The 26,060-nt window shown below is 36.4% G+C and overlaps 2 protein-coding genes across 3 annotated transcripts in view; one reads left to right on the top strand and one right to left on the bottom strand.

Moving 5' to 3' along the window:
• Nucleotides 1-26,060, bottom strand: part of LOC124302516 (DDB1- and CUL4-associated factor 7) — a 44,503-nt gene that overhangs the window by 11,970 nt on the left and 6,473 nt on the right. Inside the window, exons 4-5 of one of the 2 annotated variants that reach the window (XR_006907724.1) lie at nucleotides 6,636-6,793; nucleotides 3,872-4,104 (exon numbers count right to left, since the gene is read on the bottom strand). The exons of the other annotated variant lie outside the window; for it this stretch is intronic. The gene's annotated coding sequence lies outside the window, so the exon portion shown is untranslated. The remainder of the gene's footprint in view (nucleotides 1-3,871; nucleotides 4,105-6,635; nucleotides 6,794-26,060) is intronic. 2 annotated transcript variants of the gene reach the window in all.
• On the top strand, nucleotides 7,748-24,204 carry LOC124302518 (transmembrane protein 205). Its single transcript, XM_046758770.1, has 4 exons — nucleotides 7,748-8,335; nucleotides 20,375-20,568; nucleotides 20,760-20,923; nucleotides 21,031-24,204. Exons 1-4 carry the CDS (start codon nucleotides 8,022-8,024, stop codon nucleotides 21,316-21,318), a joined length of 960 nt encoding a protein of 319 aa, XP_046614726.1. The 5' UTR covers nucleotides 7,748-8,021; the 3' UTR covers nucleotides 21,319-24,204.

Here is a 26,060-nt window from a genome sequence, read left to right as displayed (position 1 = left end):
ATATGCTCAACGATGTGCTAATTTGGGAGCGCATATGCCGTCATTTCGACGTACTCTATGACGTATCCTGTGACGTATTTTAAGGACTTCTCCTCTAAGTCACATAGGTTATTTATAGACGAGCATCGCGATGGAATTCCGCACGTTGTATTATAGGATTCAAAATCCGAAAAAATCGAATTTTATTAAAACATTCTTACACAAACTTAGAGTGAAAGTAAGATTTTTTAAATGTTTTAAATCGGATTTCTTATTTTCATGCTGATGTGTTGCATTTCATATGTAGTTCGGAATTTGTTAATGGATTTTGTATCTGAAAGTTCAATCAAAAATTAGGCGTGTAAGTAGATCCAGTCTTTGAGATAGCAAAAAAAAAAAAAAAACCGCGAACCAGAATATCATCGACACCCAAATTTGATGATTTTGTAATGATTCATAAGAGGAAAGAATATGTACGTAATTTTTGCGCACTGAGAAATTTAAAAAATCAACCTTCATAAATTAACCTGAGCGTTTTTCTTTTTTGTCGATCGATAATGCATTAGTTTTTTTTTTTTCTTTGATTTGATTTATTTCCTTATTAAAATGGAATGTAAGCCCACTTTTCGTTTTCAGGCCTTCTTGAAGGAGCTCCAATAGGTTGCTTTTGTTATTTTGATTGTTTATAAGGTTTTTGTGTGATATTGCGTAATGTAATATATTGTTACAAAGGGTGAAATCACCCGTCTTGCCCCCTTTTAATGATCTAGTAGTCATCATAGATAAAAGAAGTTTGTAAACCTCTTGTGTCTTTAAAAAGAATAAGGTTGCTGCGTCAACCAACATCACTGTAAAAGCAATCTTGTTTCAGACTTTAAACTAGAAACACGTTCTCTGCTATTAAAGCTTTTTCACAAAATTTTATTTGTGCCTTTAATTTGTCTCATTACATAAGCTCACGGATCATTATTAATTTTTGCAACGTCATAGAACGTTACAATATATATAATTGACCGCGTTTCAACTATATATTGTCTCGCTATTCGTAGATTTACATAATATCAGATACAAAACTAGTTTGAATTGCCAAGCTGTGATTCGATCGGTTCTCTCATGATGAAGAGTGCAACGGTGTTTGATCACGCTGGGGAGAACTCTTGATCACCCCTTACAAAATATCCTTCATTATTTAACATTTGACACGTACCGACGGCTAATGGGACGTTGGTACTTGGACTTTTATCTCTTATTCGATTGGTACCACAGCCCGACAAATGAGTATTGAAAGAAATAACTAGTCATTGAGTATAAATTTCGATTTAATATCGCCACGAATACTCAACCGTTTTTTTTTTTTATACATGATATACCTTTCATACATCTTGCAGAGTGGGGAAAAAATACGGCGCTCTGTGCACAGTCCATTCCCCAATATCTACCGCCAGCAGTTACGTTCAGATGCCTATTGAATTTATAACGTGAAAGAGATCGCGTGCAAGACCCGTTTAAAAAAAGAGCCACACGATTTTCGCGCACATTATACATTTATATATTTAATGCGCCATCTTTATTCGTGTACACGCAGCGCATGTATGTTAAAGACTTTATATCATTTTTCATTTCTCTTTTCCCAGAAAAAATCGCGAGCCATATATTCTGTAGTATTTGACCGTTTCATACTTGGTAAATATTTTTTTTCTCCTGCGGAATACGGTCTGAATATTTTGCCGAAGCTCGAGTGAGAAGGGGCTTTATTCCATATTTTGGTACGGTCAAAATTGATGCTTAATCCTTGTACCAGGAACATAAATACCACCCTATTTTAAAATAGTCTAATAGGTATATTGGTCACGAAAATATAACGTTTTTCACTGGAGTAATTATTTTTTTCCAACACCTGCTCGGAAATTTTGATCTTCAACGTAAGGAACCTCTAGATCGTGCGTAAAGTGCCCCATTTCTAAACAGTGTGGTAAAACGACGTCGGCACATGTTCGCAACTGGAAATTGAAATGCCCGGCATTACACGCCAGGGTTCGTTGCTTCACAAAGCAAACTTTCCTTCACAGGTGTTGGAAAAAATAGCCTGTGTCACAAGAGAGAATGGACAATATCTGACTCGTGCGATCACAACGCCCAGCTTTGCAGTTCACGCTGCAAACTTCACACTCACTGAAATTAATCACTCACATTCCGCAGTTCTAACTCAATGTAATGTTTTGCTTACTCTCGAAACGCTTTCGTTGTCTAATGTTTCTGGACTTCATTCGGACTTCATCATCACTCAAAATCTAGCATTACAGTATAGTTATAATGGGCAAATTTTATTCTTCACGAACGTAATACGTTGCACCATACTTATATAACACGATGTCTATTCACTATTGACTGCCAAATTTTTTATCAGGCAATCTCTGAAAATTTCTATGACGAAGAAAATCAGCCTAAATGAATTGGAATGGAAAAAAAACAAAGTTTCATTATTTTGAACGTTTCAGTTACGAAATACTTTCTCAAATTGTTGGTTTCTCAAGTTGTGTTATTAGAATTTGTTCAGATTCATTTCTATTAAAAAGTCCGGATACTGTTTTATTAACGAATATTCGCTATCGTTAACGCAAATAACACTGCTATAGTTTTTTCAAAATTTCATTTTTCTTTTCCTATATATAGACTGATTCCGACGGTGGGGCCCTTTCACCTATAAAAGTCATGCAGCCGTGCTGCAGTTTTCATTTCGAAATGCGACGTAGCTATTATAGAATTGATAGAACCCATACGGACGAGTAGTTAATGTGACTGCTCTCAACGGCAGCTCGACAGATATTTCCTGACCGGAATAGTCACACGTTTTCTAATACGCAGTTTTTCGGGTCTGTCCTAGTTTACTAATAGAATAGTACGATAATTTAAAAAAAAGACTCGCTAAATGAACTTAAATCAGCCTCCACACTCGAATATGGAGAGGCTGATGTCTTCAAAGCGATTTCACAGATTTTGTGATAAGTTTATAACGATCGCGACGTCTTCTTACGGATCTCTCAAAAATTTTAGAACTGACAACGGACCCTAAGCGTCTCAAATTTTCAAAATAAGAACCCGGAAGCATCGGTGTTCCAAATTGAATATAATGAGTGACTTTGACATCGCATAGATCACCTCTTTTATCAGTGTGACATGATTTCGTCTAATTAAAGAGACGCACGTGTCATTCCAAAATTAAATAGAGTATTCATTTATACTTATTTACGAAGGGGCACTCGGTAGGGAACAGAACTAAACAGTCTACAACTGTAGTTTCGATACGTTCTGCGAATTGAAGCATTAAGTATTTTTGATTTTAAAAGGTTGCTTTTGGAATTCGAAGTTTTCCCCATTTAAATAAATTGGAGAAGGTCTCATTTGAGTGGTAATTCAAATGAGGCGAGAAACACATCACAGGCAAGAACACTGGTATCAATTTTACAGAAATAATACGAATAAGAGTTCAAACTACGGCAATTGATTCAGCGTTTGGAATCATGTTTTTTTTTATACATAGTGTTCAATAGTCATTCAAATTTCTTGCGCTGACCCAGCTAGACTGGTTTCGTTAATAGGGTTACTTTAATTCTATCTTATCTCCGCATACGTGGGTCCTACATAAGACTTTTTCGAATCACATCTTCAAGAGGAACGTAATTACCGTCATTTGTCGAGTGAAATTAATGGGACTTTAATATGAATACAATCTTTTCACCGAGTCTTATCGTAGTTATCCAAGATTGCACATCGAACCCACAGTAGCTACCTACTTAGGAAATCGGTATGACCCTCGGAAATGATTCTCTAATAAAAAATAAGTCACACCGCACCCCCAATATTTCAATGATCGTGTTGGAGTCGCACATACCTCTTCGTTTCTGGAAATCCCCGCAAGAGTGACATCGAAATGCAGGCTAATGCCAGGAAGACCCAGTATGGGAATTTAGAAACGTCATCGTTTAGTTATTTCCACCCATGAAGCCTGACCTTCTGCACGTACACCCTTGCAGCTGCAGACGAGATACGGGACCATACACGCACAGTTCTCACGTCCGAGTGTGCGTCACACCGTCAAGTATATATACATGTGGAAGTACATTCCTGCGGAAAAAAGGCTTCTCTATAAATATATTCGAGGCACAAAGTGTTATTGACGTCTGAGTTAAATGGAAACTCCTCTGCAGGAACTTTCTAGTTCTGCTCAATCATCTTCTCATGAGTCAGGAGCAATAGACAGATCTGGTAATATATGTACACGGCATATTTGATGAACTCGGCACTCTGATACGCCTTCTGACCAAAGAAAAATTCACTAAAATGAATCTGTATTTTACTTAGTCTGTGTTCAATCGGATGAAATTAGATGAACAAATGTGAGTTGAGTAATTAAAAAAAATTGAAGAATTAAAAAATCAAATATCTATAAATGCACAAAATTTCTGACAACTATCAGCGAATCAGTATTTAAACTTAAACTTGGAGTACAACCTGCTATCGAGTCTGGTTTAAAAAATACAAACAATAGCTGTAACGAATAATATAAATCCTTGAAAACTCTTAAAAAAAAAAAAAACTATTTTCCGTACATTCCACGCTAACTATGAGATGCTCTCCTTTTCAGTCTTCCAATTATTTCTAAGAGACGGAACCGCTTTGAGTCTGTACGCTTGTATAAAAGGCGTGGAAAAAAAGTCCCGAGAGAAAAGTGCGTTAATCGACAAACTGATATCGCTGGATTTACCGTCATTTTTTGCTCTCACAATATGATACTGACAATGGGTCATAGGAGGTGGTGTCACGACGTCGCTACATGGCGTTTCGTGGCGGTTTACAAGTAATGAACAAGGTTTACGACCGCGCTAAATTCGTCCCTTCCACTCGAAGGTTCTCCGTGGTTCTTCACCGCTTTTGGTACGTATATAGCAATGTTCTGGCCGCTGTTTATCAACTTTTTTAGTTTCACGCGAGATCTGCAGTAAAACACCCGCGGTTTTAAGCCTTACATTCGTTCTTAGTAACAAGCATGACGTCCGGCCCACAAACCATTCGCTAAAAAGCAACGTTTATACAACTGTTGTAACGTGATTATATACACGAATCAAATGTATGTGCAAGATACTTTGTATATGCACGGAGCCTGTATTCACAGCATGCAGCTGCAATATTTACCTTGAATCGGGCGAGCCGGTGATTGTAATTCTTTACGGAAATATCGGATGGGATTTCCGAATACTCAAATTTTTCACACCATATGTAACTTCTGATTAGTAACCGAGGTGGAAACGTACGTGCTACTGCATACATCTCGCTCTTATTCACAGCAGCTGAATTCGCGCGTTCATCAACCGATGATTGTTTATTTAATTCTACATATAGGGCACTCCGTACCAATTTAACACTTGATATATTGGAACTGTCTGGTTGTAAGATACAGAAAGACTGAATTCTCACATCACAGTTTTGCTTTAAAGAAAAATCACTGAACGTAATTAGATCGGAGTAGTCACTTGTCTATTTGTTTTTAACAAACTCTTTATTCACAATCGGAATATCATCCTGGGTCAGCTGAATTTTTCTCAAGGGGTATTCAGTATTCAGTATTTCTGTAGCTATTAATACGTAGATTGAGTGATTTTTTTTTTCAGATTCAAATTTGCATCAGTTTATACACTGCGTATCGCATGTGTCGCGAGGATGGCTCCAGTGTCGCCATATTTTGATATTTGTTGATAATCGTCTTTTTTTGTTATAGGTACTTAAATATATGCCTGATAGCTTCCTTAAATATTACTATCTTATTACCTTTTCTTCCATCCAAAAAGAAATGATCAAAAAAGCACTTTTATTTTGCTTTTACCGCTGTGTTATCCCTCAACATCACCTCTGCCGACGGCGTTACTGACTTATCTCATTGAATTCCTTGATACAAGTTTGAATGCCAGGTTTTTCATCGAAACTTTTATCTCACACAGATTTTGTTACATCTGTTTTTGAATTTCGACGAATTTGATGATACACATGCATACATATTTATATCTGGCTATGTAACTTCCAGACGTCAAGGACTCGAATTGTTCATGTTTAAGCGTACTCGAAATGTGGAACATTTTTATAACAACGAAATTAAATCTGGATATTGAGAATAAAAATTATTTTGCGCGTACGGTATTTGTCATTTTCACGAAAAATGCGACAAATTCATATAACATAAAAATAACCGAAACTTATGGTCGGTCCAATGATATCCATCTTTTTTTAATACTGCATTTTCGAATTTGTAATTAATTTATAAATTTCAAAACTTCTAAATTTTCTGAATCATTTTTGTAGTAATTTTATCAAAAGGGCACGATGTATAGCGAGTAATTTACATCCATAATTTTCCGAGTAGGAAATGTATCGTCGATTAGCGATGAAAACCGCCAGATTTGAAAAATTTACTTTACAAAAACCACTTAAGCTAAGAAGTTGACAAAAAAATTTAGCATTCATTTTCTAACAAATAATGTAATTAAAAATCAGAATAAAATTATTGTAATCGGTGGGTTATATACAGAATGCTCCAAATATCTTAGAATGTAGGATGTTTAGCTCGGATCTCAGATGTAGCTCCACGGCAATCGAAAGCTTACCTGAAATAATCAAACCACGTTTTGGGCGCGACGCGATGAGATAATCCCACGTAAATCCTGCAGCACGTGATTGTGCGCACCAGACGTGTGACCGGTCTAAAGATATCCGTGGCACATGTGAGACACGTTCTCTCAACTCAAGCCCCAGATCATTGAATCTGCGGAAAATTTACGATGGAATTTTGATTTTCATTCAGAGTATATAAAGAAACATACATACATGCATAGGTGACGTCATTTCGGTTCGGAGACAAAATTATGATCTTTAATCCCTCAAGTACAGAAAGCCGATAAATTGATAGGTATACAAAGGGTTACAAGAGTTCAAGGAGTTATAAGGATAACATATGTAAACCATAGGTCGAGTATTTGGAGAACTTGAGGCCAGGAAACAATGAAACAATATACAGTAATGCGTTCATTGATCACAGAGAATAGTTTATATAGTGTAACGAGGAGATAAACTGGATCTTTTCGGGCCGAGCGCAAGTTTGTGAACGAGTCGTAGGTGAGCCGAAGACGAATCTTGCAAATACGCGAGACAAAAAAACAGTTGCGTCCTTGTTGCACGCGATTATTTATGTAACAAGCGTATGTTATCCGTTGTTTCGCGGAGCACGAAATTGAGGTTAGGGTCGCGCAATGTCAGACTTGTTCGCGACAGCGCATGCACGCGATACCGAAAAGACCACATTTAACTCCTAGGACTTAAAAGTCTTTGCTGTACTACGCGCATGCGCATTCGCAGGCTCACTCTATCGTCATATAAACGGATACTTTGCGTACTGAAAACACGCAAAGAAATAAGCGTAAAACATGCCCGCGTTATATAAATACGTTTATTTCGAACGGGATGAAGGAAGATCTTGAGATGTGTGATCAGGGTTGTATCGTATATAATTTTTTATCTCCTCGATTTTTCTACGATCCGCGGAATGCTCCACTCTCTTCTTTTTCAATAAAAATATTCTGCATTCGTACATTGTAGATATACAAGCAGTTCTTCTCGATCATAATCGGTCGGCTAGTACCAGCGGCCAGGTAAACGTGGGGATGAGTTGGGATGGTGGGGGAAGACTTGCAGTTGTAAGTATAAAACAACGGATAGGCCGTGAAGCCGAGCAATTCCCAGCTGCCGCTGTCGGTAGGTAAATCAGACATTTATGTCGACGAAATTGTCAAAATTTATTAAGAATCGTGAGACGTGAGTGTTTTCTCGTGTGTATTGTATATTCGAAATTTGGTGATTATATTTGGTTAACGTGCTTGCATAAATCTTCGATCATAAATCACAAATCGATTTTCATCGAAGATCTTGTAACAAAATAAAAAATACGAGTAAATTCACCATTCGATTAGCCGGCTGTAATAAACGATCAAATCAAAATGTGCATGAGAAAATTATTCGAGGATGAAGAAGTTGGCGGCGTCCTTCTAAAGACTAACAATAAGTCAAATCAACCCGAACATCAGGATCTCAACGAAGACAAGCTGACAAAGGCAAAAAATCGATACATCAAACAGCACGAAGAAATGCTACTTCGCGAGGCTGAGATTGCTCGACAAAATGAAAAATCTGAGGAAATTATTGTCCCAGTTATTCACACAGACGCACTCGCAAAATGCACTTTCTACTACAGCGTATTGATAAATCTTATCTCCAAGTCGCATTCAGCGTGGAAACACTCTGCAGCTTACAAGTGAGTTCGTTATTTTATTTTTTGGTTTTCTTCTTTCTTTTAAGAATAATACTCGAATACTTTAGTTTTGATGATTTCGTGTCAGATGGTTAAGAATAAGTTGAAAATTTCGTCTGTAACTTCACCGTTTGTATCATATAGGTAGTTACGGATGTGGTTTCATTATTAGATAAAATCGTCACGAGACTAGCGGCCGTGAATTTTTACTTTTACATGCGTATATCCGTGATAAAAAGATTTGTACATGATCGTACGTACGTGTATCGATTTTGACATACGGATCAAGCGGTTGAGAAAAAACTCTTGATAATTAATACATGATCCGCTCTTATTGCTACAGTATGTTAGGCTTGAATGATGCGACGGATTGACGAACCCACGCAACCGTATCTCGTTGTTTGCAGCCACGTTCACAGCGGTGCAGCAGCTGCAATCACGTGTCATTTTTATTTACGTTAATCCGAAGTAATATCGCTCGCCGTAAACTCTTTGTAAAACATGTTAAGCGCAACAACGCATCTCCAAATTCTTGTACAAACTATACAAAGACATAACGAAATTACAATTCCAGTGTCCTGTACACTATTTATAGGATAACAGATCATGCTGAAAGACAAGCACTTCAATTTGTCAATCGGTGCTGTAAAGGGATGAACAAAATTTACGATAACTAATGCAGATTACGGTCACAATGCCATACTGCGAAATTTATGACGGCACCATGGTGAAATGAATAATACGCGCAGAATTCGAGTGCACAGAGATTGTCGAGCTATTCAACGATAATCGTCGATATTGGATATCCTGCCTTATCTGAGATCAGTGTTCACGTTAATCCATATTATACAATTTTAATATTCCCACTATACATTTTTTTTACCAAAGAATTTTACAGAGATTTTACAGAGAATTATACACACGTCGATAACGTATCAACGCAAATCTCGATTTCTTCACTGATTTTTTTCCATACGTATGCTATGCACATCTGATTTAGATATAAGTTACAATTAGGTTTTGAATTTATCATTGCTATTTACACGTAGGTTTCCCCTACGTAAAATAACGTGAAGTTAGGTGCACTAAAAATCGCAATGGTTCATAAATTCGAGCCTTTTTTGTACCCAACCATAATGCAGGGTCATCTAATGCATAGGCTTCGCCGAAATCGATTAGACAGACACCTAAGAAGTCCTGCGGTTCTTCTGCAGTACAGATCAAAATTAATACCGTCCGATTTGAACTCATATTTGGTACTATGATTAGACGTTTTTTTTTTTTGCAGAGTATCGTTCGTACCGCGAGGTCCTTGTTAAATGTTATAACAAATTACGCCTCCGTCAATTCGTTCACATATGTAGTTATCGTCAGTGAGTTTAACCAGATTAGATAAGTATAAGGAGCCAACTCGATACTGATCGCTGACTCTTTAAGGTGCCAGCGATTGCAATCTACGTGTTCTTAATCTTGTGATCTGCAATATCTGGCAAGCCATAAGTACTTGGCGGAAATATAAATGCCATGGTTTGCTCAAGATACGAAATAAGTTTAGCAACATTTGAATAAGTTTGCAAATATGCTGTAGCTAAATTTATATGCTGGTATCCACAAAACTGTGACATGAATATTACGGTCGGCGTTTACACGAAAAGAAACTAAACTGATTTCGGGCATTGGTGACACGTCGTATCGCTGATTGATTATTTCCGTGTTGCGATATAGCGACCACTTATAAATTATATAACGTTATTTAGTTGTTGAATTCGTAAATATTGTTTTTGAAATTAAGCTGACTAGTGATAAAAGCGTAAATGTTTAACATACGTACGTGTAGTAGGATGGTCCTTAGGGGCTCGAGAAAATATTTTTTATGTCACCAACCAAGTAAATAACTGGAAGACTCTAAAAAAGTGAAACTTGGGGTACATATCTCAATTATAAATAGCGCCCGTGAGAAAGTTTCGTTTCATTTTCGAAAAAAACTGTATTCTGGTAAATATACCGTTAATAGGGGAAAATTTTGAGCACTCCTGATGCGATATTATCCTGATATTTAGTTTCACACTACGCCTGAGTGATATTTATTGAAGCTAATTGCGGCTGAAAGTGAATTCTGAATTCACAAGTGTGACTAGCGGTTATTCAACCTTTCAATTCGGTCGTCGTATTCTTCGTTATTACGTTATTTTGCCGACTGGCCCGCTATAATCTTTTTCATTGAAGAGATCCGAGACTGAGGAATCGCGTAGAGTCACTGTTCGCGTTAAAAGTGTGCAAATTTCTCGGAAACCTTCGCGTCCGATTCCGCCTCATTGCTTCGAGTGTTATACCGTGGGAGTTGACTCACACATAATTCGCAATCTCAACATTACAATGTACTATAGGAGCTAGAATCAACAAAAAATAACCTTGCTAAAATGATTACGCGCTTCGTTGTTGGAGATTAAATTAATTTCGCGAAGTTTGCTGAAAAATTAAAAAATCAAATATCTACAAATGCACAAAATTTATGACGGCTATCAACGAATCATTATTTAAACTTAAACTTGGAGTACAACCTGCTATCGAGTCTGGTTCAAAAAATACAAACAATAGCTGTAACTGAATAATATAAATCCTTGAAAAAAAAAAAATACTATTTTCCTTACATTCCACGCTAACTATGAGATGCTCTCCTTTTCAGTCTTCCAATTAATTGTAAGAGACGGACTGCTTTGAGTCTGTACGCTTGTATAAAAGGCTTGGAGAAAAAGTCCCGAGAGAAAAGTGCGTTAACTAAATTAAAGACAAAATGTATGGATATACGCAAGAATTGCTCGCGTACTGATCGTCTGTTTGATGAAGTTCATCATTATGTATAAAAATATGTTTACATATCTGACTTAATAATCATCAGACACGCGTGACGTTGGGAAATGAATGGTTGCGAACAGACGGTGGAGATCATTTTATGTAAACAGGTGTAATACGTACTTTAATGCAAGTCTGCGAGCAGGTTTATATCGCGAATACGACGGTTAGTATTATCGGCGACCCGTTACAATCCTGTGCAGTGTCATAAGTACTGGAAACTGTATTTATAGTACTGTAATAGTCAAGTACAACGAACTATTGATGATGATACATATGAGGCGTTCTGTCTCATCTCTACTAAGTTCGAAATCTCATATTTTTTGTTTTTTCCAAATTTTTTTGTGAATGTAGTAGGACTTCGAAAACACCCACATCAATTTCTTTAGATCTTTCTGAAAAATTCTATATGAGCGATGACTGTCGAAAGTCGTGAAAAATGCCCAAATTGTAAAATCTGAAATTTTTCAAATTGAAACAACGAAAATGCCACATTTTATGTATTTTCATAATTTTGCCCCAAGATCCATGAAGGCAAAGGATCTCCTTCTAGGTGTTTGAACATCTGGAACATTCTTTGTGTCACCAAAGCATGGGAAGTGATATTATTTTTTTATACTGATTTTTAAAAGTAAAATCGCAAATCTTTTATCGTCAAAAAAATCTAAATTTCAAATTCCCCCCGAAAAGTGAAGTAACTATTTTGTCGATTTTTTAGGACACTGAAAATTCCATAAATATTTCCTAAAAAATGTAAAACATTGGAACTTCACTGTTTAATTTAATTAGAATACGTAATAAAATGAAGCCTTCAATCTGTAACCCGGTTTTGCAGGCGAATAAAAATTGTACAGTTTAGACAATGTATTTTGACATTTCAGAGCTCCATAACTTGTTTTAAATTAAAGGTACCATTGCATTTACAAGTCGTGTGATTTGGAAGCGTAGTTTAGCCGTCATCGTGACAATTAAAACAGCAAACAAAAATATTTCGTCACTACAAACAAATCACCTAAAAAAAATTGATAAATTTCACTGTACATAAATAGATTTACGTTACATGTATTGTATAATTTTACACAGTTGCGTGACAGATATGAATTGATGAATTGATCAGAGGTGAAGCGGTACAAAGTCTGTAGTCGATTTTAGCGAATCTCACAATTGGAGTTGATTGCTCGAATCTTACAACGTAATTGTTCTTAAAGCTGCAGCCTTGCGTGTGGAAAAATACGTTATAGATTGGAAATGAACTAGCGCTGCTTCTCCAGCTCGTGTCTAATAAAGCAAAGATAATCTGATAAATTTATATCAGAGTTGAAATCTTCTACTATAAGCTATAAAACTCAAAGCAAATACAGACTGTGTCAAAAAACGAAAGTTGAAAGGCTTCATTCTAAAACATGCAAAACTTGTCGACCACACTAATTGAAGATGTTTCGTAATATTCTCTTTTTAACGAAATATTGAACAGTATTTTCGCTTCATCTAGTCACACGCACGTGACGGTGAACCACATAGTCAAAGATTTGACGTCTTGCCAAGACTTGAATCGCAATATTTATACACGTATCCTGGCAGTGAGGTGATACTTCAATTTACATCAGTTTTTTTATTTTTATTTATTTTTTTTATTTACTTCACATCGCAAAACATAAATCCATCAAGAATCTATTCACAGTTCTAATGTGTAGAACTTACGTAAGTCGTTGTCCTTCGGTATCGAAAAATTAAAGAGATTAATCTTCGAATTGTCCAAAAGTAGATTTATTTTCAAACTTTAGCCAAATTTTCAACTCTCTTTAATTCATGGAAAATCAAACACCTTTTGAACAGATTCTAATTAACGCATAGTTTAGGTATATCATATAATATAAAAGAATATTTTTAAAAACTTGGCTAAAGTGTCGAGAGATTTAAAATTGACGATACTTCGAACAAAAACCATAGACAAACGATGAGACGATGACGTAAGACGAAATTTATAAAGTGGAAACACATATCAGTATCCCGGTTTTCCTAACTTCCCGCTTTCTCTGTTTACTCAGAGAAAAGGGAAAGTTGTTACAATCATCCCGAAAATGAAAACTTGTGTTTTCGCTTACAGATCTCAGCGCTTTTAGGCCTAAAGAATAACGTCCGATAATTGTTCGATTGACGTCTTTTTGTGCGCGATCAGTATTCTATCCGTCGACAGCTGGAGACTGAAAGAGGAATTTTATTGGTATAGTGGTAATTAATCGATAAGGTTCTTCCTTACTTAAAACTTATCAGATTTCTAATGGAAGTTTTCGTCAGCGCCTCGATCGGTAAAAGAGTCATTGGCCCGCCGGATCATAAAGTTGGGTGTATTGATAAGTAAAGAATATGTTTTCGACGACGGGCGACGGGGCTTATATTTGACAATGAGGCAAACGTGAATTATACGGGCGAAAAATGTCTCGAGTGACGGCGAGACGGGAACGTGCGATCCTGCACGTTGGCCATCGATGATAAGTGACTAGACGTAAGCAATCGTAGGTTAGGTTCGATACAGGCACCTACACCAATTCCTACAAAGGCACGCACACAAAGATCCGTCTCTCTGCCCCTAGAATCAAGCGCGAACGAACCGGTTGCGCGGCTTCACAATATGCAACAGAAAAGACGTCCCACATACTTAACCCTCATATTAAACCGAATCATTCGTAGCCATTGGGATTGCTTTCGGCGTTCCAACTCGCCATGGGACTCGTTAAGATAACACGTGTATTCCCAGACGACCGACACGAACTTTAGCCACAATTTCAGCCTGCTGTCGTAAATTTCGGCCAATTGATCTTTTTGCATCGTAATTTGCTCGTTGTACGTACAACGGTGCTTTATGCAGTTCGCAGTCGTATCCTACGTATAAATACCGCGACTATCGAATTGAGCCGCGACCTCGTGTTTCGCCTTTTTTCGTTCACTGACATTCGCTTGCCACGTCATCTGACTGATCACTGATCTCGGTACCCGGTATACGATCGCATTAGAAATGGAGTAAAAACAGCACGACTCACGATCGGTGTTACATATCCTGCTTGCCATATCCGTGCCAGTGGTTTCACGTCTACCGGGTTCCTTAAATTCGGTAGACACAGTCTGATGGGGGTAAAGACAAGGCAGAATCTGTACCGTAAGTTACTTTAAAAGTAACTTATTTCTATCGCGTATTTCACCTTACGCTGACGCAATGCCGGAAAATGAAATCTCAGCAGTTTGTACAATATGTTCTCCCCCTTAATATTTCCAAAAATGAGCTGCGAAATGATCAGCTGATCGCGCACTTTCGACTCTTTCGACTTCATCCACATTTTTTGGCACCCGCCATTCCCTTTTCTTTTTGCAATACTTGTCCACCCGTACAATTTATCTTTGGGCGGAGGGGGTAAATATTTGGGAATCGATAAGTATTTATCGAATACTTGGCACAAAAACCTTACACCTTTGGCAAAAACGGGTGGGGTTAAATCAACATGGCCGTTATCAGACAGTTAGCTTGTAGTTTAAATTCAGCTCATGATTAAATATCATTGTTTCGCCTCTGTACCGAGTTTCGAACCTCGCTAAATATCAAATATCACTTAACGCAAAACAAGATGATAGTTGGAGCAGACGAAGTGTAATTTCGCCTTAAATTGGTTTTTATTAACCGTGTATTCAGTCCAAGAGAATCACCTGCACGTGTTTAAATGTGTTGGGAAAAACGGGTATGGTTGGCTCTTACGAGTCCCCCGATAGAACTACCGTTGTTGAAAGTATACCTGCAAAGGGTCAGTTTTCATACCTCGAACTCCACTTCACTGGGTCATGATTTTTTTCGATCGGCCCTGTCACGTGATCCGTAAAGAGTCCATTTTAAAAATGGGAATTGAACATTTAGTTTGAATTCCTGTCACCAAACAGTGCATCGCTTCGCGAGCACCGTGATTTTGTAAATTTGGAATAAATTGTACGCCAAACGATGGACAAAGTGTCGATATTCTGTACATTCCTGCACGTCTATCAACGACATTTCAGATCGATCCGCGGGAACGGATACCGTAGGGTCAATCGCCCCCTGCAAACAGCGGAGCATTTCAATTACGCAACTGACCTATTTGTGGTCACTAATTTAGAAAATGTGCGTACGTGACTGATTCGCTGCACTCGTGTACGGCGATTCTGTACAACTATAGTTGCAGTCTCTGCGTATAACAGCTGTTGGCTTATCCAAGTATAATCTATACACGTGTAGCCGTCCGGGTTCAAGACCATTCGCTGTATCTATAACTGATCGCGAGGTCATATGACACGTAAAGGTGCGAGCGATTATTTCACGTCTTCACACTTACGTGCGAACTACGTAAGCATGCTCTACCAAGTTCAAGCCTGGAACGAGTCAATGAGCTTCGAGTATTATTTGCATGCACGCAAATTCGATGGAAAAAAAAATTTCTCTTCATCTACCAGGTAACGACGCAGTGAATCGCCGCTGTATCAGCCTTAATGTGACACCACCATCATCCGTTAGTTCGTTTGGTTAATTTCAAAGGAATTACCGACTACGTGCACATCACGCTCTTTACGGTATAATCCTATGTATGGTGCATTCTCTGTCAGCTCATAATTGCCTACCACGTACGTTTTTTTTTTTTTTTCGTCGACTCCGTGAATTTTTTTGAAGCTTTACGAATTATTATAAGACCGGTTGAATATTCTTTTTGTCGATACTTGTCAAATGTTTCAATCCAACTGTTTGGGAAACGCTCGATTCTTTTCGAGTAAACGTACGTTGTAGAATATTCGTTTCAGAAGAAATGTATCGGTAATATGTAAAGGTATTAATTAATTTCTGCGAAGTTCCAACGAATTTCTTGTCTTACGTATACTACACGTCACGTGCATGTATATTAATCTATACTGCGTTGATATTTTAAACGTATAAGTATGAAGTAGAAAACAAATGTTTCATCCGTTATAAGTAGCAATTTTTTTTTCTGTAAATAGGAACAGTGTAGATGTAAATAGTTTGGATAGCAATTTACTATAGCTGATATGTATACGTATTTTTCGATTTAAAATTAAACGCTGAGTAACAAATACAGTAATGATCCGGTTAAATATTGATTCTCTAGGTGTTAATGAAATATCTAATTGATCCACCCTAACACAAGGATACGTGATGGTATTTTTTTTCGATATACATGTAGACTCAAAATTAAATGAATCAACCTTTAATCTAATGACAAATACCAATGATCAAAGAGGTAATTTTAAAATGAGGTTTCGCAGAAATGCAATGATTCTTTGGTATTATCAGCTATCATAATTGATCACACCTTTCCGATTTCGGTCTCTCAGTTTACGACTCTACCAAAATCGCGGCGACGGTTCATCATATCTTTCGTTGAACGATATCGAATATCACGGAATATGTGTAACAACATCGTATCAGTGATCACAATAATGCGACTTAAAATTCGCATGCAAGATGCGATAGAAACGACATGTATTCAATTCTCTGCTATTTGCTGTCCGAAGTAAACAACGATATTATCTGAATCATTGAATAACAAAATGATAGGGTAACCAACCAAATCAACGACTGCCGTCGGCTGAGTAAAAGGCCAAGTTATGTCAAGTAGGTATTTCAAGTTCCAATCGTACGTATTATTTATACTGGATAGTTCTCTATCCCGTGACGTATATTACCCAAGATATGGGTCACTCGACAATAACTCCGAAAAGGTTTCGTCACATCAGTGCCACGATTGATTTAAAGTTTCTCATTTTATTGTGACACCACCATGGTTGATGAAATAACTTTCTATTCGATTTGCAAGGTATGCTACTCTGTTCTGATTATAATGAGATGTGTATACGTTCTTAGAGGTCTACATGCATTCAACAAAAAGCGTCTCGCCTCGAATTTACTACTCGAGAATTCCACGAAGGAACAACCGTAAAATTAACGAGTTCGTGCAAACGTCCGAGTCTGAAACTTCTTTTGGCTTTACGGACCACCCGAGTGAACATCAGCTATACATATAGTATACTCTGTATGGGTATACCGATTTATAGGCAGAAATATGTGCCATGACGTAGAGAAGCAATTTACGCGTGAAGAAACTATGCCTACATTCATATGCATCAATCCCGCATTATTCACAACCATTTGATAACACATTTCCATCCACAGTGTAACTGAAATATGTTTTCGATACTAGTGCGCAAAGGTGGCAATGCCCGCACAAGCGTGAAGGCGCAGTCACAAAATCAGTTTGTGAGGTTCATTCTACTTTTTTAGTTAAACAAGGCTTTTAACGTCAATTTATTGTTGCACAAGCAATCAATTTTCGCAACAGTTAGAAGAAAATATAGTAACGGTGATCGTAATGAGGAAGAATAGTAACGGATACTAGACTTTCCGGTAATAGCTAGAAAACTAATTTTCATTTTCTATCCCGAACTATATTTTTCGATTGTGGTAAAAAATGAAAATAGTTAAGGACGGAGCGGTAACCGGAACTAAAAATTTCACTCAATGAGTAAATGCACAATCCGGTTTAGGTCTATCAACTGCAGTTTGCAATATCATTTCTCTACACATTTTGTAACAAGTAAGATAACTGATAAAATTTGAAAGCTGGTTATGTGTGATGAAAAAAAAAAAAAAAAACAACGACTCAATCTATATTTAATCATTTAAAGGCACATATGATACTATTTTAAAAATCAGGCAAATATTAAACTCGGAAAGCACTTGCGTGGTAGATGAGGCGATCAATTATAATTACAAAGTACATTACGTAATGTAAATCTGATTTAAATTCAAGTATTCTAGAAGGTAATCTTATAATTTTCTTCATGTTACCCGGATACGTCAACTGCGTATGACAGAGTTCGTCGAACGGTGCGAGTTATTTTTAACACTATAGTATGCATAGATATATAACCCATGCCCATTATCGGAAGAGAGTAATTGATAAGTTATACAAAATGTCACGGATATGAAAGCATAGATATAGGTAAGATAGAAAGACTATTTCCTAACTTCGAGATCATTGCTTTTAAATATACGATACGAATGGCCTTTTATTCACCTGGGCTAAATAACTATCGGTTCTAAATACGCTTGACCGAGACTATTCATCATTTGGTTTGCTAAAGACTGTATACCATAAAAGAAAGAATGTTTAATCAGACCGAGAATAAACGTTCCCGTCCGTGACAGTAACCGCATATACACTGAAAATCCCAATTCTCCGACTACAACTGTTGCGGAAATAATAGAATCCGTTTGACGGACAGTACGAAAGACCGATATTTCGCTAAAAATTTAAATACTTAATATAAAGATACGTCGAATTACCCAAAAAAAAAATTACGATGCGTCATTTCTTTTCAGTTAAGTGCTGAAAAGTAAAAAATACGCACCTATGTATACCACTACAATATGGGTCGAATGTTTGCTTTGAAAATAGAAAATTATACGATAATTTTCATTAGTTAACGGTGACAACTATTAGTTGAAAAGCAAGAATGACTAAATAAAATAGTATAACGTTCGTAACTGGTAACAGCGCAGTTAATTATTGTCAGCTGTGCCAAAATATCCAAGGTGTGCCACAAACAACGAGAATATGTGACAAGTTGAAGTTGACAAATTATGAAAAAGATCTACATTGAACTATCTTCGCACATAGTCTGTTTATAACGTACATTATGTTATAATATTAGATCACATAAAGCACGGGACTAAATCTGTACATAATAAATGCGGCTTACTATTATACTGTAATATACAACCTAGTAGCAGTCACGTTTTCAAATCTTGAATCGGTGCGCTTCATCACTTGATTATATTTTCTTTTTATTTTAATTCTCACGTTCATTTCACCGCGTATTGTTTATAAAAACTATATTGGCCATCAAATCCTAGAACCACTTGGGTGAATTATACGATGTTAATGCAGATTAATGTTACGCCTTGGTTGCGACATGTTTTAACTAATTAAGTTATCATTGCACGTGACAAGACGGAAACAATGCATCCTCACGTAAAAGAATGATCATATCTTTGATCGTATCTATCTTTTTGTCGACTAAAATTCAATACGTTACTCGTGGGCCAAAAAATTATAATACGGTTTACGATGTTACATTATTATCTGCTGACTTTGATGGAAGTAATATGTTTGATTATCTGCCTCGTCTTGTGATAAATAATGGTCACCCATGTTTGCTTCCGAAGGAAGGGAAATCTGTAGGTACATCGTAATCAAATAAAATGAAACTGAATAATCGTAGCCTTGTATGTATAAAATTTTTCTACTTTCGATTTTTCTACGATATTGTGAGAATAACCAACTTTCAGCCGCTAGCAAACGTAATTTTTTCTACTCATTGTGATTACCCAGAATTTTTTAGACCATATTTCATCCTTCGGTTCGTAATATAAATTCCGATTTCCTGAGGCGCGATAATTGATCTTAAATAAATTCCGTAGTCAGTCTTTATCGACCGAGATGTAGTCTGTTGGAATTGCGGGAAATACTACGAAACGATGATAAAGATTAAATAAATTGAATCGGTGACTCGTGAGGAATAAGTTTTAGCTGGCACCTGAAATTTTCTGAAATCCAAACTTAATTACTTTTGGTGCATCGTGAAGTCTGGGCATATATCATTTAATTTACTGGTAATGATTAAGTGTAAGCCAGTAATTGTGACGCAACTTTGACGCGATCCATAGCCGAAAATAGTAGGTGCCTAAAAATGTTTTTACTTCAGACGACGATAACGTTAGAAAATATAATCGTGTAATTCAATTATTCACTGCAGGAATAGATCCTCTGGCGTTCTTATCGCATCAAACAAAAACATCTTTCGACACTTGTTCGTATTCGGCATTTCATGTAGAATCTCGCTATCCGCAGTAGCATTTTCACGTCAGCGATGCTTAGGCTGTGATAAGTGACATTTTACTCTTAAATATATACGATAACGCTTTTATAATTGTACACCTAATTATCCGAACACGGTTTACGATTAATACGAATATAGTAGCACTGTCCTTCTGGTAGTATGTAATTCAATACAATTTGTCCGTGCGCCAGTAATTAAGATTAAGTAATTCAGGTCTGAGAAAGCTATGAATAAACAAGTTTCTCTCTTATTTTGCAGAATTCTTTTCTACACGACGCAGCCAGCTCACGTAATAATGATTGCTGCCGTTCTTTGCGTGACTTCGGCTATGGTACCATCCACGGAACGTACCAACACAGCCGGTCAGCCACATTCCCGCACAGCTTCCTTTATTTATCTTACTTCTTTCGTAATCCACTTTGGCGCACAGATATGGATGACTTTCGTATCAGGTAATAAAATTTTATGATAAATTTATGTGTAGATACCTTTCTTTACCTACTTGCGGAAAAAGCGACGAGTCCATTTGTGTAGGTACACTGTTAAATGTTCGGGACCCAATTCCGGATAAATTGAACTTTTCAATTATACCGAATATATAACACATCCATTTGTTCTAATTACTTCGTACTCATTGCTACAGGCTTGACGTTATACTTCGCACTGCCAAGACATTCGTTTGGAGAAGTTCAGCGCGTCTTGTTCCCGCGGTACTTCAGCCTAAACGCTTGCCTCAGCCTAATAACGCTCCTGATATTCGTGAAACATCATCCTATGAATACCTGGGACACAGAAATAGCAATTCAGGTATTTATTTTTCGATAAACATAATGCTTTGCTATTGCCATAGACGTGTTGTACGTACATACATATGTAAAGGTTGGTAACGAACAACTTTTCGTGGTCCGTTGCAGGTCTTTGGAATGTCGGGTGCATTCTTCTTGGAGCTGTTGATACGTTTGTACCTTACTCCACCGCTGTTACGCCTGATCATACAAAAGAATGCGTTGGAGCGTGCAGCAGGAGTGGGCACTGAAATTGGCCGCCACAATCCAGGACCACTGAAGCACTGCCCTCACTATTTGATTATTCATCGTGCTTTTCGTCGCGTTCACGTAACCATTGCCATGGGGAACATGGTTACTATGGCGTGCACGGTATTACATCTTCATTATATATCTAGCAAATTATGCGTTTTGTAAATTAGATACGAAACCATGTAGAGAAGGAAGATATAATTCAGTAGAATTTGTCAGGCGTGTCGCTCACTAGTATAGTGTAAACTATCTCACATATCACGTCTGTATTGACAGCTAGGAGTGATGGTCACAACTCTATCCCATGTATTGGATGTAGATACGATGTACATACGCAAGTATGACAGCATTAAGACTGACAGTAAGGAAGCTCATCTAATCATTTCGGTAGAGTCAAGATTGAGGCTTTGATCTCAATATGTAAGTGAATTAGTTTGGATGAAAATGACGAATAATAATTTCGTTTAATTATTTCACTTTTGATTCGTATTTGCGTTAGCAGTCATCGATATAGTACATTGTATAGGTAAAATTTAATTAGAAAAACATAAGAAAAATTTCTGCAACACTCCATACAGTTATGACCGTGGATTTGAATTGCAGTACATCCAATTGTTGTGTAAAGTCTAGGTTTATTCTATCGTTATAGAATACGTCATTAGACACACATACACGTAATTCTTGTCATCTTTATTTTGCTCCGTAAATCAGTGACTCGTTATTCGTTTATGGTTTCGATCTCTGAGGGGGTACTTTTGGGAACTAAAGTCTTATTTGAGCAAACGTAACACATCGTGCATTAAGCATTGCAGTGGGAACAAATTTTATCCAAACTGGATTACTTGCATACTTGACCAGCTTTCGCTACGATCACATCAGTCTGACAGCTTTAATTATACTGTGGACAGGTTGTGTGAATTCGAAAATTTGCCGTATTGTAATGAATTCCCAGTAGGTCGTTTGAATATCTTACTGCGGGTCAAGAATAAAACCCGAAATTAGACTTACTGAGAAAGTGATCAACAAAGGGAAAAAATTAAAAATATGTGCAACTCCGATTCATGTCATAAGCAATAAGCATACTTTGGATGAATTGAATTTAATCACATTTATCTTGCCTGTTTGTTGAACAATATATGATGAGTTATTGACCTACGGTACCAAAATAAAGATGGCGTCATGTTCATAGACACAGTTAAACGAAGATGAAAAGGATGCAATTCGGCGGAATGAATAATCATACACGCAATTATTATGCCTGAGCTCGTTAATTGGCAGTTAAAGACAGCGAAGAATTTGTGAAATGTTTATCATACCACCCGTCTTTAGGATACTCTAATTCTCAAAAGGAGGTGTCTCATACCGAAGCATACAGGGGCATATTCATCTTTCTCAGTTACAACGCTTGTTCATGAAAACTAGCCCATTGAGATCGTGCAACTACAGTCAGTCTTTACTAATCGAGGAACAATGTCATTTATTTTTACTATTATCAGAGCCTACGCACCACTGACGCGAAACTGTCACATATAGCGCAATTTCACGTGCAACGCGAAACAAAAATATCCAATAAATTTTTTCTCCGTTACATGATAATAACGCCAAAAAATGCATTTCTGCAATTAGTGGTTATTCAATAAAAGGAATATAACTCCTGGCATTATTTTTACATGATACAAATTTTTTTTCAGTACCTATGTTCGGCTTTACACCTAGAATTGTACCAACAACGATGCATAGGCTCTGATAAATTAATAACTGACATCATTTATATTTCACCCTGTAACAGCAAAGACTGATTACAGCATACTTGTAACGTATAGAACTGTAAAGAGGGGGCGTGATTGTTGTTTGAAAAAGTATATTAGTTTATTTAAATATCGAAATATGTCGCACTAAGGTGAGGATAAAACGCCCTCTTCACAGTCCAATAATCTTAGAATCTTACATTATTCCTACATAGGGGCAGACGCAATGTGCTTTTGAAAACATGTCGTACCTGTGACAAATCCGAAAAATAAGCCAGCAAATTTAAATTGACGTGAGTGTAACGCAGCACACCGTTTCACGTAATTTTCATTTTTCAAGTCACTATTAATCGAATTTTCGACACTTGATGGATCAAGGTGTTGCTTCTTCTACAATAAGGGGTAATCCATCCCGGAATCCCGGATACACTAAAGTCTATACCAAAGGTTATCAAACATTACGATATACTTGCCAATACCTGACTGATATGTGTGTTTGCGTTTTCATGAATGCGGCGTTATCCGCGAAGTACAATGCAGTATAGACTGGTTAGATTTTTGCCATTCGTGCAATTTGCTGCTAGCAGTTCGGTAAAATAACCGCATTTCCGCCTACAATAAATTCATACCGTTAATAGTTAACGGAACGATTGTTAACTCGAATCTGTACTTCACGTGTACGCGTTTAAACCTTACACAACTGCATGTACGTATCTAAATACCATACTACGATTGAAATGTCACGAGCTTGATACAATCTCATATGATGTTTCAAGATAAAGAATCATATGTGTACAATAATGTCATAAGTTATTTTATCGAATTTAAATATTATATAAAAACTACTCTGCATCAGAGTAAGTGGTATTTACTGAACTAATGATACCTACTCAAAGTTTGTAGACCTTCAAAGTGAATGAAATTATTCTATGTAATAATTACCACTGCTACCATTTCTATAATTATTTACTACAAATAGGACGAATGTGACGTCACGATTTTTTCAAAACCAAAAAGTTCGAAAATCAGCCTATTTCAGAGATTTACTCAGTATGCCATGTGAGTGACTAGATTAATAATTAATGTTCACGTTGTGCTGATTATATATAACAAATTTATGGAGGAAGAAATCGTTAGGTGTTGCGACGTCACCCTATGCCTAAATTATCCTATCAGACTGACATCTTTAATTTATAATCATGTAGCAATAATTTCATTGATGTAAATATGACACTTTTATTTTCGTAAAATAGATTAAATCATGGGCGACTTCACTTGAAAATATAATCACTGCTTTTTCTAATGTGTTGTAAATTTTATTTCTGTCCCTTTCCCTTTCACTATATTCAATTCATTTGAATATATATGGATAATATACGTTACACAGAAATTACGTAAAATGCTTCAGGCCCAAAGTGGGAGTAAATAACGTAATTATGTTTAAGAGTGTATGGACTTGTTATTGTCGAATATGGGTATAAGAATAAAAAAAACTAATCGTAAAGTATCCAGTTGTTGTTCAAATTAAAATTTTACTTCAAATTCTTTGCTTCTGCTCATTACGTGTTTGCAGTTCAGTAAAAAAAGAAAATCAAAATTATAACTTTGAAACTCCTCCAAAAATTTGCCTCGTAAAAAGGAACTTCGCTACAAATATCATGCATTTTGAACAGGAATTTCATTTGAATTTGCTCATTTAAATCAAAATTTACATATTTCCAATGATATGAATTTGAAATAAAAAAATGTAGTCATTCAAACCTTGGAGAACAACACAATATAACTTTAATACATTGATATTTGCAATGTACATTAAGGAGTAACAGCACTCTAGGATTTTGAAAAATTCTATTTTTTCGACTTAAACAATATTTTAGGGCCTGAAAACAATATCCAGTAGGTGGTATAGTGAAAAACTTTTTTTTAAAGGTTCAATTCTCGATTTTGCCACAGTGCCTCCGAACGCGCGCTGAGTGCTCATAAAACTTTTAAAAGTATTTTTCTCGAAAACACCGGGTCTCCATGATCGGCATTGATGATTTTAACATATCATATCTTCTATCCAAATTTTTAGCATAAAATTATAAACATTCAAATAGTTGTGATTTTTGGAAACAAAAATTTCTGTTAACTTCTTATAATTGAAAAATATTCTTCTATGTTCGATATACATTTCAGAATTTGCCAACAGATTTGGACAGTTTGTCTCTTAACTAGGGCTAATCGAAAATTGCGTAGGCTCACGGTGATCAAGTATCACAATCACTCGAAAAAGAAAGCGTGTTCTCCTAGGGTGACCGTTTTTTGTGTTGAGACTTCAACAATGGGTAGGTTTTATTTACCAATTGACCGATCATATAAGTCTCAGTTCTTCAGTTTTCGAAAGACGGCAAATAAAACACACCCCTTATATGTTAAGAATGATATTGCACGATTATTGGTATACAAAACTTTATTAAATACATATAATTTTCTGAATTCATCAATTGAAAACAACAATGTCTAGGATATAAGGATTGAATGATATGGCAGTCATTAAATCCCAGTATAAATGACAGATACTTAAAACGAGTGTCATCTTGCTCTTGGTAACTTTTATCATTGAAATTTATTATCAAATTAAACTACTGGTGTTTTCAATTAAATCAATTCGGTATCTATGTAATAGTGCTTATAATGATTATCTCATCACTTCTATCATCTATTTATAAATAAAATGGTTTGACCTAGAGATTATGCTCTAATATGAAGATACAAGTATAGAAAATTAACAACTAAAGTTCACTTTTAACGAAATATAAATCGACGTATCACAGGTATAACAGAAGATGCTGTCTCGAATCACGATTAGAAAAATGCTGTTCCAAAATATATTTGAAAAAGACCGCAAGAGTAAATTGATTTCTTCCGCAAATAAATTCGGCAGCACTACAGTGCGGTCAATATCAATTAAAAAAACTTGCATATACGGTCAACCACTCGACTAATTTGTAGTTTTTGACAGGAACTAGCACGAAAAGTAGTATTTGTGACATGTGCGCATGTAGGGACTCGTTGATTCGTCTGAGGTTCTTAACACTCGTTAGGAAATCTCGATTTTATGCGCACCCACCACGAAAATAACAGTTTGATGATGAGTATTTTTAATGCATGAGCATC

The sequence above is a fragment of the Neodiprion virginianus genome, chromosome 4 (assembly GCF_021901495.1).
Source record: "Neodiprion virginianus isolate iyNeoVirg1 chromosome 4, iyNeoVirg1.1, whole genome shotgun sequence".
In the NCBI taxonomy this organism is placed as follows: Eukaryota; Metazoa; Arthropoda; class Insecta; order Hymenoptera; family Diprionidae; genus Neodiprion; species Neodiprion virginianus.
Note: the sequence above shows the minus strand (reverse complement) of the source record. Positions and strands in the feature narration are given on the sequence as shown.